General features: G+C 48.6%; 1 protein-coding gene across 2 annotated transcripts in view; it reads right to left on the bottom strand.

The window, feature by feature from the left end:
* GTF3C2 (general transcription factor IIIC subunit 2) overlaps positions 1-13,633 on the bottom strand; it is a 116,704-nt gene that overhangs the window by 35,619 nt on the left and 67,452 nt on the right. For both annotated transcript variants that reach the window (XM_073557784.1, XM_073557785.1), the window contains one exon: positions 5,929-5,954. In XM_073557784.1, the coding sequence (XP_073413885.1) occupies positions 5,929-5,954 (26 nt within the window). The remainder of the gene's footprint in view (positions 1-5,928; positions 5,955-13,633) is intronic.

The raw sequence follows: 13,633 nt of genomic DNA, 5'->3' as shown, positions 1-13,633 counted from the left end.
TCACCTATATACAAGAGATGTGTGCCATATACACATCCCCTATATCCAAGAGGTGTGTGCCATATACACATCCCCTATATACAAGAGGTGTGCGCCATATACACATCCCCTATATCCAAGAGGTGTGCGCCACATACACATCACCTATATACAAGAGATGTGTGCCATATACACATCCCCTATATCCAAGAGGTGTGTGCCATATACACATCCCCTATATACAAGAGGTGTGCGCCATATACACATCCCCTATATACAAGAGGTGTGCGCCATATACACATCCCCTATATCCAAGAGGTGTGCGCCATATACACATCCCTTATATCCAAGAGGTGTGCGTCACATACACATCCCCTATATACAAGAGGTGTGCGCTATATACACATCCCCTATATTATCCAAGAGGTGTGCGCCATATACACATCCCCTATATACAAGAGGTGTGCGCCATATACACATCCCCTATATACAAGGTGTGCGCCTAATACACACCCCCTATATACAGGAGGTGTGCGCCATATACACACCCCCTATATAGAAGAGGTGTGCTATATACACATTCCCTATATACAAGAGCTGTGCGCCATATACACATCCCCTATATCCAAGAGGTGTGCGCCATATACACATCCCCTATATCCAAGAGGTGTGCGCCATATATAGACATCCCCTATATCCAAGAGGTGTGCGCCATATACACACCCCCTATATACAAGAGGTGTGTGCTATATACACATCCCCTATATACAAGAGGCGTGTGCTATATACACACCCCCTATATCCAAGAGGTGTGCGCCATATACACATTCCCTATATCCAAGAGGTGTGCGCCATATACACATCCCCTATATCCAAGAGGTGTGCGTCATATACACATCCCCTATATCCAAGAGGTGTGCGCCATATACACATCCCCTATATACAAGAGGTGTGTGCTATATACACATCCCCTATATCCAAGAGGTGTGCGCCACATACACATCACCTATATACAAGAGATGTGTGCCATATACACATCCCCTATATACAAGAGGTGTGCGCCATATACACATCCCCTATATCCAAGAGGTGTGTGCCATATACACATCCCCTATATCCAAGAGGTGTGCGCCATATACACATCCCCTATATCCAAGAGGTGTGCGCCATATACACACCCCCTATATCCAAGAGGTGTGCGCCTTATACACATCCCCTATATCCAAGAGGTATGTGCCATATACACATCCCCTATATACAAGAGGTGTGCGCCTTATACACATCCCCTATATACAAGAGGTGTGCGCCTTATACACACCCCCTATATCCAAGAGGTGTGCGCCATATACACATCCCCTATATACAAGAGGTGTGCGCTATATACACATCCCCTATATTATCCAAGAGGTGTGCGCCATATACACATCCCCTATATACAAGAGGTGTGCGCCATACACACATCCCCTATATACAAGAGGTGTGGGCCATATACACATCCCTTATATCCAAGAGGTGTGCGCTATATACACATCCCCTATATTATCCAAGAGGTGTGCGCCATATACACATCCCCTATATCCAAGAGGTGTGCGCCTTATACACATCCCCTATATACAAGGTGTGCGCCTAATACACACCCCCTATATACAGGAGGTGTGCGCCATATACACACCCCCTATATACAAGAGGTGTGCTATATACATCCCTTATATACAAGAGGTGTGTGCTATATACACATCCCCTATATCCAAGAGGTGTGCATCATATACACATCCCCTATATCCAAGAGGTGTGCGCCATATATAGACATCCCCTATATCCAAGAGGTGTGCGCCATATACACACCCCCTATATACAAGAGGTGTGTGCTATATACACATCCCCTATATACAAGAGGCATGTGCTATATACACATCCCCTATATCCAAGAGGTGTGCGCCATATACACACCCCCTATATCCAAGAGGTGTGCGTCATATACACACCCCCTATATACAAGAGGTGTGCGCCATATACAGATCCCCTATATACAAGAGGTGTGCGCCATATACACACCCCCTATATCCAAGAGGTGTGCGTCATATACACACCCCCTATATACAAGAGGTGTGCGCCTTATACACACCCCCTATATCCAAGAGGTGTGCGCCATATACACACCCCCTATATCCAAGAGGTGTGCGCCATATACACATCCCCTATATACAAGAGGTGTGCGCCATATACACAACCCCTAAATCCAAGAGGTGTGCGCCATATACACATCCCCTATATACAAGAGGTGTGCGCCATATACACATCCCCTATATCCAAGAGGTGTGCGCCATATACACATCCCCTATATCCAAGAGGTGTGCGCCATATACACATCCCCTATATCCAAGAGGTGTGCGCCATATACACACCCCCTATATCCAAGAGGTGTGCGCTATATACACATCCCCTATATTCAAGAGGTGTGCGCCATATACACACCCCCTATATCCAAGAGGTGTGCGCCATATACACACCCCCTATATCCAAGAGGTGTGCGCCATATACACATCCCCTATATCCAAGAGATGTGCGCCATATACACACCCCCTATATCCAAGAGGTGTGCGCCATATACACATCCCCTATATCCGAGAGGTGTGCTATATACACATCCCCTATATACAAGAGGTGTGCGCTATATACACCCCCCCATATCCAAGAGGTGTGCGCTATATACACACCCCCTATATTATCCAAGAGGTGTGCTATATACGCACCCCCTATATTATCCAAGAGGTGTGCGCCATGTACACATCCCCTATATTATCCAAGAGGTGTGTGCCATATACACATCCCCTATATCCAAGAGGTGTGCGCCATATACACATCCCCTATATCCAAGAGGTGTGCGCCATATAGACACCCCCTATATTATCCAAGAGGTGTGCGCTATATACACATCCCCTATATTATCCAAGAGGTGTGCGCCATATACACATCCTCTATATACAAGAGGTGTGCGCCATATACACATCCCCTATATCCAAGAGGTGTGCGCCATATAGACACCCCCTATATCCAAGAGGTGTGCGCCATGTACACATCCCCTATATTATCCAAGAGGTGTGCGCCATATACACATCCCCTATATCCAAGAGGTGTGCACCATATACACATCCCCTATATTATCCAAGAGGTGTGCGCCATATACACATCCCCTATATACAAGAGGTGTGCGCCATATACACATCCCCTATATTATCCAAGAGGTGTGCGCCATATACACATCCCCTATATACAAGAGGTGTGTGCTATATACACACTCCCTATATCCAAGAGGTGTGCGCCATATACACACCCCTTATATCCAAGAGGTGTGCGCTATATACACATCCCCTATATTATCCAAGAGGTGTGCGCCATATACACATCCCCTATATCCAAGAGGTGTGCGCCATATACACATCCCCTATATACAAGAGGTGTGCGCCATATACACATCCCCTATATCCAAGAAGTGTGCACCATATAGACACTCCCTATATCCAAGAGGTGTGCGCCATATACACATCCCCTATATCCAAGAGGTGTGCGCTATATACACACCCCCTATATACAAGAGGTGTGCTATATACACATCCCCTATATACAAGAGGTGTGCGCTATATACACCCCCCATATCCAAGAGGTGTGCGCTATATACACATCCCCTATATTATCCAAGAGGTGTGCTATATACACATCCCCTATATACAAGAGGTGTGTGCTATATACACACCCCCTATATCCAAGAGGTGTGCGCCATATACACACCCCCTATATCCAAGAGGTGTGCGCCATATACACATCCCCTATATCCAAGAGGTGTGCGCTATATACACATCCCCTATATTATCCAAGAGGTGTGCGCCATATACACATCCTCTATATCCAAGAGGTGTGCGCCATATACACATCCCCTATATCCAAGAGGTGTGCGCTATATACACATCCCCTATATTATCCAAGAGGTGTGCGCCATATACACATCCCCTATATCCAAGAGGTGTGCACCATATACACATCCCCTATATTATCCAAGATGTGTGCACCATATACACATCCCCTATATCCAAGAGGTGTGCACCATATACACATCCCCTATATACAAGAGGTGTGCGCCATATACACATCCCCTATATCCAAGAGGTGTGCGCCATATACACATCCCCTATATCCAAGAGGTGTGCGCTATATACACACCCCCTATATCCAAGAGGTGTGCGCCATATACACATCCCCTATATCCAAGAGGTGTGCGCTATATACACACCCCCTATATCCAAGAGGTGTGCGCCATATACACATCCCCTATATTATCCAATAGGTGTGCGCCATATACACATCCCCTATATACAAGAGGTGTGTGCTATATACACACTCCCTATATCCAAGAGGTGTGCGCCATATACACATCCCCTATATTATCCAAGAGGTGTGCGCCACATACACATCCCCTATATCCAAGAGGTGTGCGCCATATACACATCCCCTATATACAAGAGGTGTGCGCCATATACACATCCCCTATATCCAAGAAGTGTGCACCATATAGACACTCCCTATATCCAAGAGGTGTGCGCCATATACACATCCCCTATATCCAAGAGGTGTGCGCTATATACACACCCCCTATATCCAAGAGGTGTGCTATATACACATCCCCTATATACAAGAGGTGTGCGCTATATACACCCCCCATATTCAAGAGGTGTGCGCTATATACACATCCCCTATATTATCCAAGAGGTGTGCTATATACACATCCCCTATATACAAGAGGTGTGTGCTATATACACACCCCCTATATCCAAGAGGTGTGCGCCATATACACACCCCCTATATCCAAGAGGTGTGCGCCATATACACATCCCCTATATCCAAGAGGTGTGCGCTATATACACATCCCCTATATTATCCAAGAGGTGTGCGCCATATACACATCCTCTATATCCAAGAGGTGTGCGCCATATACACATCCCCTATATCCAAGAGGTGTGCGCTATATACACATCCCCTATATTATCCAAGAGGTGTGCGCCATATACACATCCTCTATATACAAGAGGTGTGCGCCATATACACATCCCCTATATCCAAGAGGTGTGCGCCATATAGACACCCCCTATTTCATCCAAGAGGTGTGCGCCATATACACATCCCCTATATCCAAGAGGTGTGCGCCATGTACACATCCCCTATTTTATCCAAGAGGTGTGCGCCATATACACATCCCCTATATCCAAGAGGTGTGCGCCATATACACATCCCCTATATCCAAGAGGTGTGCACCATATACACATCCCCTATATTATCCAAGAGGTGTGCACCATATACACATCCCCTATATCCAAGAGGTGTGCACCATATACACATCCCCTATATCCAAGAGGTGTGCGCCATAAACACATCCCCTATATCCAAGAGGTGTGCGCCATATACACATCCCCTATATCCAAGAGGTGTGCGCCATATACACATCCCCTATATCCAAGAGGTGTGCGCTATATACACATCCCCTATATCCAAGAGGTGTGCACCATATACACATCCCCTATATCCAAGAGGTGTGCGCCATAAACACATCCCCTATATCCAAGAGGTGTGCGCCATATACACATCCCCTATATCCAAGAGGTGTGCGCTATATACACATCCCCTATATCCAAGAGGTGTGCGCCATATACACATCCCCTATATCCAAGAGGTGTGCACCATATACACATCCCCTATATCCAAGAGGTGTGCGCCATATACACATCCCCTATATACAAGAGGCTTGAAACATGCAGAGATCCTTTATATGCAAGAGACTAGCGCTGTATGCAGACCCCCTATATACACCATACATACAGACCCTCTATATAAGGATGCGCAGCGATGAGTGGACCCTGCAGAGGGTAAATACATATTGTCGTACATAGAAATTATTACCTTATAGACGCTTGGATGACGGAGATCTACAGAAAAAAGAGAAAACAGTCAGTGAGACAGAACAAATGCTGACTACATCCACTATAGGGGGCAGTGATCCCTCCTAGGAGAGCGCTGACTACATCCACTATAGGGGGCAGTGATCCCTCCTAGGAGAACGCTGACTACATCCACTATAGGGGGCAGTGATCCCTCCTAGGAGAACGCTGACTACATCCACTATAGGGGGGCAGTGATCCCTCCTAGGAGAACGCTGACTACATCCACTAAGGGGGGTAGTGATCCCTCCTAGGAGAACGCTGACTACATCCACTATAGGGGGCAGTGATCCCTCCTAGGAGAACGCTGACTACATCCACTATAGGGGGCAGTGATCCCTCCTAGGAGAACGCTGACTACATCCACTAGAGGGGGCAGTGATCCCTCCTAGGAGAACACTGACTACATCCACTATAGGGGGCAGTGATCCCTCCTAGGAGAACGCTGACTACATCCACTATAGGGGGCAGTGATCCCTCCTAGGAGAACGCTGACTACATCCACTATAGGGGGCAGTGATCCCTCCTAGGAGAACACTGACTACATCCACTATAGGGGGCAGTGATCCCTCCTAGGAGAACGCTGACTACATCCACTATAGGGGGCAGTGATCCCTCCTAGGAGAACACTGACTACATCCACTATAGGGGGCAGTGATCCCTCCTAGGAGAACGCTGACTACATCCACTATAGGGGGCAGTGATCCCTCCTAGGAGAACGCTGACTACATCCACTATAGGGGGCAGTGATCCCTCCTAGGAGAACGCTGACTACATCCACTATAGGGGGCAGTGATCCCTCCTAGGAGAACGCTGACTACATCCACTATAGGGGGCAGTGATCCCTCCTAGGAGAACGCTGACTACATCCACTATACGGGGCAGTGATCCCTCCTAGGAGAACGCTGACTACATCCACTATAGGGGGCAGTGATCCCCCCTAGGAGAACGCTGACTACATCCACTATAGGGGGCACTGATCCCACCTAGGAGAACGCTGACTACATCCACTATAGGGGGCAGTGATCCCTCCTAGGAGAACGCTGACTACATCCACTATAGGGGGCAGTGATCCCTCCTAGGAGAACGCTGACTACATCCACTATAGGGGGGCAGTGATCCCTCCTAGGAGAACGCTGACTACATCCACTATAGGGGGCAGTGATCCCTCCTAGGAGAACGCTGACTACATCCACTATAGGGGGCAGTGATCCCTCCTAGGAGAACGCTGACTACATCCACTATAGGGGGCAGTGATCCCTCCTAGGAGAACACTGACTACATCCACTATAGGGGGCAGTGATCCCTCCTAGGAGAGTGCTGACTACATCCACTATAGGGGGCAGTGATCCCTCCTAGGAGAACGCTGACTACATCCACTATAGGGGGCAGTGATCCCTCCTAGGAGAACGCTGACTACATCCACTATAGGGGGCACTGATCCCTCCTAGGAGAACGCTGACTACATCCACTATAGGGGGCAGTGATCCCTCCTAGGAGAACGCTGACTACATCCACTATAGGGGGCAGTGATCCCTCCTAGGAGAACGCTGACTACATCCACTATAGGGGGGCAGTGATCCCTCCTAGGAGAACGCTGACTACATCCACTATAGGGGGCAGTGATCCCTCCTAGGAGAACGCTGACTACATCCACTATAGGGGGCAGTGATCCCTCCTAGGAGAACGCTGACTACATCCACTATAGGGGGCAGTGATCCCTCCTAGGAGAACGCTGACTACATCCACTATAGGGGGCAGTGATCACTCCTAGGAGAACGCTGACTACATCCACTATAGGGGGCAGTGATCCCTCCTAGGAGAACGCTGACTACATCCACTATAGGGGGCAGTGATCCCTCCTAGGAGAACGCTGACTACATCCACTATAGGGGGCAGTGATCCCTCCTAGGAGAACGCTGACTACATCCACTATAGGGGGCAATGATCCCCCCTAGGAGAACGCTGACTGCATCCACTATAGGGGGGCAGTGATCCCTCCTAGGAGAACGCTGACTACATCCACTATAGGGGGCAGTGATCCCTCCTAGGAGAACGCTGACTACATCCACTATAGGGGGCAGTGATCCCCCCTAGGAGAACGCTGACTACATCCACTATAGGGGGCAGTGATCCCTCCTAGGAGAACGCTGACTACATCCACTATAGGGGGCAGTGATCCCTCCTAGGAGAACGCTGACTACATCCACTATAGGGGGCAGTGATCCCTCCTAGGAGAACGCTGACTACATCCACTATAGGGGGCAGTGATCCCTCCTAGGAGAGCGCTGACTACATCCACTATACGGGGCAGTGATCCCTCCTAGGAGAACGCTGACTACATCCACTATAGGGGGCAGTGACCCATCCTAGGAGAGCGCTGACTACATCCACTATAGGGGGCAGTGATCCCTCCTAGGAGAACGCTGACTACATCCACTATAGGGGGCAGTGATCCCTCCTAAGAGAACGCTGACTACATCCACTATAGGGGGCAGTGATCACTCCTAGGAGAACGCTGACTACATCCACTATAGGGGGCAGTGATCACTCCTAGGAGAACGCTGACTACATCCACTATAGGGGGCAGTGATCCCTCCTAGGAGAACGCTGACTACATCCACTATAGGGGGCAGTGATCCCTCCTAGGAGAGCGCTGACTACATCCACTATACGGGGCAGTGATCCCTCCTAGGACAGCGCTGACTACATCCACTATAGGGGGCAGTGATCCATCCTAGGAGAGCGCTGACTACATCCACTATAGGGGGCAGTGATCCCTCCAAGGAGAACGCTGACTACATCCACTATAGGGGCAGTGATCCCTCCTAGGAGAGCGCTGACTACATCCACTATACGGGGCAGTGATCCCTCCTAGGAGAACGCTGACTACATCCACTATAGGGGGCAGTGATCCATCCTAGGAGAGCGCTGACTACATCCACTATAGGGGGCAGTGATCCCTCCTGGAAGAACGCTGACTACATCCACTATAGGGGGCAGTGATCCCTCCTAGGAGAACGCTGACCACATCCACTATAGGGGGCAGTGATCCCTCCTAGGAGAACGCTGACTACATCCACTATAGGGGGCATTGATCCCTCCTAGGAGAACGCTGACTACATCCACTAAAGGGGGCAGTGATCCCTCCTAGGAGAACGCTGACTACATCCACTATAGGGGGCAGTGATCCCTCCTAGGAGAACGCTGACTACATCCACTATAGGGGGCATTGATCCCTCCTAGGAGAACGCTGACTACATCCACTATAGGGGGCAGTGATCCCTCCTAGGAGAACGCTGACTACATCCACTATAGGGGGCAGCGATCCCTCCTAGGAGAACGGTGACTACATCCACTATAGGGGGCACTGATCCCTCCTAGGAGAACGCTGACCACATCCACTATAGGGGCAGTGATCCCTCCTAGGAGAACGCTGACTACATCCACTATAGAGGCAGTGATCCCTCCTAGGAGAACGCTGACTACATCCACTATAGGGGGCAGTGATCCCTCCTAGGAGAGCGCTGACTACATCCGCTATAGGGGGCAGTGATCCCTCCTAGGAGAACGCTGACTACATCCACTATAGGGGGGCAGTGATCCCTCCTAGGAGAACGCTGACCACATCCTCTATAGGGGGCAGTGATCCCTCCTAGGAGAGCGCTGACTACATCCACTATAGGGGGGCAGTGATCCCTCCTAGGAGAACGCTGACTACATCCACTATAGGGGCAGTGATCCCTCCTAGGAGAACGCTGACTACATCCACTATAGGGGGCAGTGATCCCTCCTAGGAGAGCGCTGACTACATCCACTATAGGGGGGCAGTGATCCCTCCTAGGAGAACGCTGACTACATCCACTATAGGGGGGCAGTGATCCCTCCTAGGAGAACGCTGACCACATCCTCTATAGGGGGCAGTCATCCCTCCTAGGAGAGCGCTGACTACATCCACTATAGGGGGCAGTGATCCCTCCTAGGAGAACGCTGACTACATCCACTATAGGGGGCAGTGATCCCTCCTAGGAGAACGCTGACCACATCCACTATAGGGGGCAGTGATCACTCCTAGGAGAACGCTGACTACATCCACTATAGGGGGCAGTGATCCCTCCTAGGAGAACGCTGACTACATCCACTATAGGGGGCAGTGATCCCTCCTAGGAGAACGCTGACTACATCCACTATAGGGGGCAGTGATCCCTCCTAGGAGAACGCTGACTACATCCACTATAGGGGCAGTGAAATATGGCTGCTGGTCAGAGGGTCTCTCAGGTGACTGATGCCCCTCCGACATTTAGTGTGGTGACCCCTTCCTGGACACGGGGTATGCACAGGAGGGTCTTGGGGTGGTGCAGGGACAGAAGGGGAAGGCTCTCGTCCTGTCTGCTCAGTGACCCCCACGCTGCGTCCTCAGCCCCCCAGGAGAGGTCTGTGCAGGCAGATAAGCGCAGGGTGTCACAGTGATGGATGGACCCCAGACTCTTAGACGTGACTGATCATTGCAGGGTACAAGGACGGGGGTCCTGAAGCGGAGACCACATAGGAGGAGGACACACAGGAGCCCAATGCTTCGGTACAAGCAGCCTCATGTTTGGGGGCAGAGGTATACGCAGCACTCAGGAGGGGGAGCGTGATAGATTGTGAGCTCTGGGGTCAGGGATGATGGGAGTTGGTGCCTGGAGGGGTCGCCTTGTCCCCCCATTACACACCTCATTGGTCCCTTACATTGATTTGTGTCTGACGTTAACCCTGTCCTCACCTGCTGGAGGATGGGGGGCCTCGATGTAGTGGACAGAATGGGTTACAGTCACAAAAGAGTTAAAAGTCACAGGCTGCAGTCGATCAGCCGTGTAATGACCATCTGCAGGTCTGACAATGACAGCGGGGAGGGGGGCAGGAGACCCCCACTATGAGACAGTGAGGAAGTGCAAGGGGTTAACCCTCTGATGTCTGCATCACATTCACTATCAGGAGACGAGTGAATGATGAGGAAGCACGACGCTGGGGGACTCGGCACCGATTATCTGCTCACAATGGCGCCTGTCAGGGGAGATGTATCCTGAGAGGGGATCAATGATGAGGAGGTATAAAAAGAGAGCGCGCAAAGCGGGCTCCGAGGAGCCGGGCCGTGTGAGGCAACGCGGGGCCCCAAGTGCTGACACATCCCTGACGATCAGAGAAGTGGCGGACCCGAAAAACAGAGCATTAATGATGGACCCGAAAAACGGAGCATTAATGATGGACCCGAAAAATGGGGCATTAATGATGGACCCGAAAAATGGAGCATTAATGATGGACCCGAAAAACGGAGCATTAATGATGGGCCTGAAAAATGGACCAATAATGATGGACCCGAAAAACGGAGCATTAATGATGGGCCTGAAAAATGGAGTATTAATGATGGGCCCGAAAAACGGAGCATTAATGATGGACCTGAAAAATGGAGTATTAATGATGGGCCTGAAAAATGGAGTATTAATGATGGACCCGAAAAACGGAGCATTAATGATGGACCTGAAAAATGGAGTATTAATGATGGGCCCGAAAAATGGGGCATTAATGATGGGCCTGAAAAATGGAGTATTAATGATGGGCCCGAAAAATGAGGCATTAATGATGGGCCTGAAAAACGGAGCATTAATGATGGGCCTGAAAAATGGAGCAATTATGATGGACCTGAAAAACGGAGCATTAATGATGGGCCTGAAAAATGGAGTATTAATGATGGGCCCGAAAAATGGGGCATTAATGATGGGCCTGAAAAACGGAGCATTAATGATGGGCCTGAAAAACGGAGCATTAATGATGGGCCTGAAAAATGGAGCAATTATGATGGACCTGAAAAACGGAGCATTAATGATGGGCCTGAAAAATGGAGTATTAATGATGGGCCCAAAAAACGGAGCATTAATGATGGACCTGACAAATGGAGTATTAATGATGGACCCGAAAAACGGAGCATTAATGATGGGACTGAAAAATGGAGTATTAATGATGGACCCGAAAAACGGAGCATTAATGATGGGACTGAAAAATGGAGTATTAATGATGGACCCGAAAAACGGAGCATTAATGATGGACCCGAAAAACGGAGTATTAATGATGGACCCGAAAAACGGAGCATTAATGATGGGCCTGAAAAATGGAGTATTAATGATGGGCCCGAAAAACGGAGCATTAATGATGGGCCTGAAAAATGGAGCAATAATGATGGGCCTGAAAAATGGAGTATTAATGATGGTTCCGAAAAACGGAGCATTAATGATGGACCTGAAACATGGAGTATTAATGATGGGCCTGAAAAACGGAGCATTAATGATGGACCCGAAAAATGGAGCATTAATGATGGACCTGAAAAATGGAGTATTAATGATGGACCCGAAAAACGGAGCATTAATGATGGGCCTGAAAAATGGAGTATTAATGATGGACCCGAAAAATGGAGCATTAATGATGGACCTGAAAAATGGAGTATTAATGATGGGCCTGAAAAATGGAGTATTAATGATGGACCCGAAAAACGGAGCATTAATGATGGGCCTGAAAAATGGAGTATTAATGATGGGCCCGAAAAACGGAGCATTAATGATGGACCCGAAAAACGGAGCATTAATGATGGACCTGAAAAATGGAGTATTAATGATGGACCTGAAAAATGTAGTATTAATGATGGACCCGAAAAACGGAGCATTAATGATGGGCCCGAAAAACGGAGCATTAATGATGGGCCTGAAAAATGGAGCAATAATGATGGACCCGAAAAACGGAGCATTAATGATGGGCCTGAAAAATGGAGTATTAATGATGGGCCCGAAAAACGGAGCATTAATGATGGACCTGAAAAACGGAGTATTAATGATGGACCCGAAAAACGGAGCATTAATGATGGACCTGAAAAATGGAGCATTAATGATGGGCCTGAAAAATGGAGTATTAATGATGGACCCGAAAAACAGAGCATTAATGATGGGCCTGAAAAATTGAGTATTAATGATGGACCCGAAAAACGGAGCATTAATGATGGGCCTGAAAAATGGAGTATTAATGATGGACCCGAAAAACGGAGCATTAATGATGGGCCTGAAAAATGGAGTATTAATGATGGACCCGAAAAACGGAGCATTAATGATGGGCCTGAAAAATGGAGTATTAATGATGGACCCGAAAAACGGAGCATTAATGATGGGCCTGAAAAATGGAGTATTAATGATGGACCCGAAAAACGGAGCATTAATGATGGGCCTGAAAAATGGAGTATTAATGATGGACCCGAAAAACGGAGCATTAATGATGGGCCTGAAAAATGGAGTATTAATGATGGACCCGAAAAACGGAGCATTAATGATGGGCCTGAAAAATGGAGTATTAATGATGGGCCCGAAAAATGGAGCATTAATGATGGACCTGAAAAATGGAGCATCACTGATGGACCCGAAAAATGGAGCATTAAAGATGGACCCGAAAAACGGAGCATTAATGATGGACCCGAAAAATGGACCAATAATGATGGACCCGAAAAACGGAGCATTAATGATGGACCCGAAAAATGAATTGATACGTGCATCGCAAATGCAGGACAGAAGTCACCGGAGAATTCTCTAATCCACAGGGGTGAATGGCATGATGGCCGACCTATCCAGCCCCTCATATATGGGCCCTGT

Source organism: Dendrobates tinctorius, unplaced genomic scaffold (genome assembly GCF_039654945.1).
Source record: "Dendrobates tinctorius isolate UK_male_01 unplaced genomic scaffold, ASM3965494v1 ptg000251l, whole genome shotgun sequence".
Lineage (NCBI taxonomy): Eukaryota > Metazoa > Chordata > Amphibia > Anura > Dendrobatidae > Dendrobates > Dendrobates tinctorius.
This window is presented reverse-complemented; position numbering and strand designations above follow the sequence as displayed.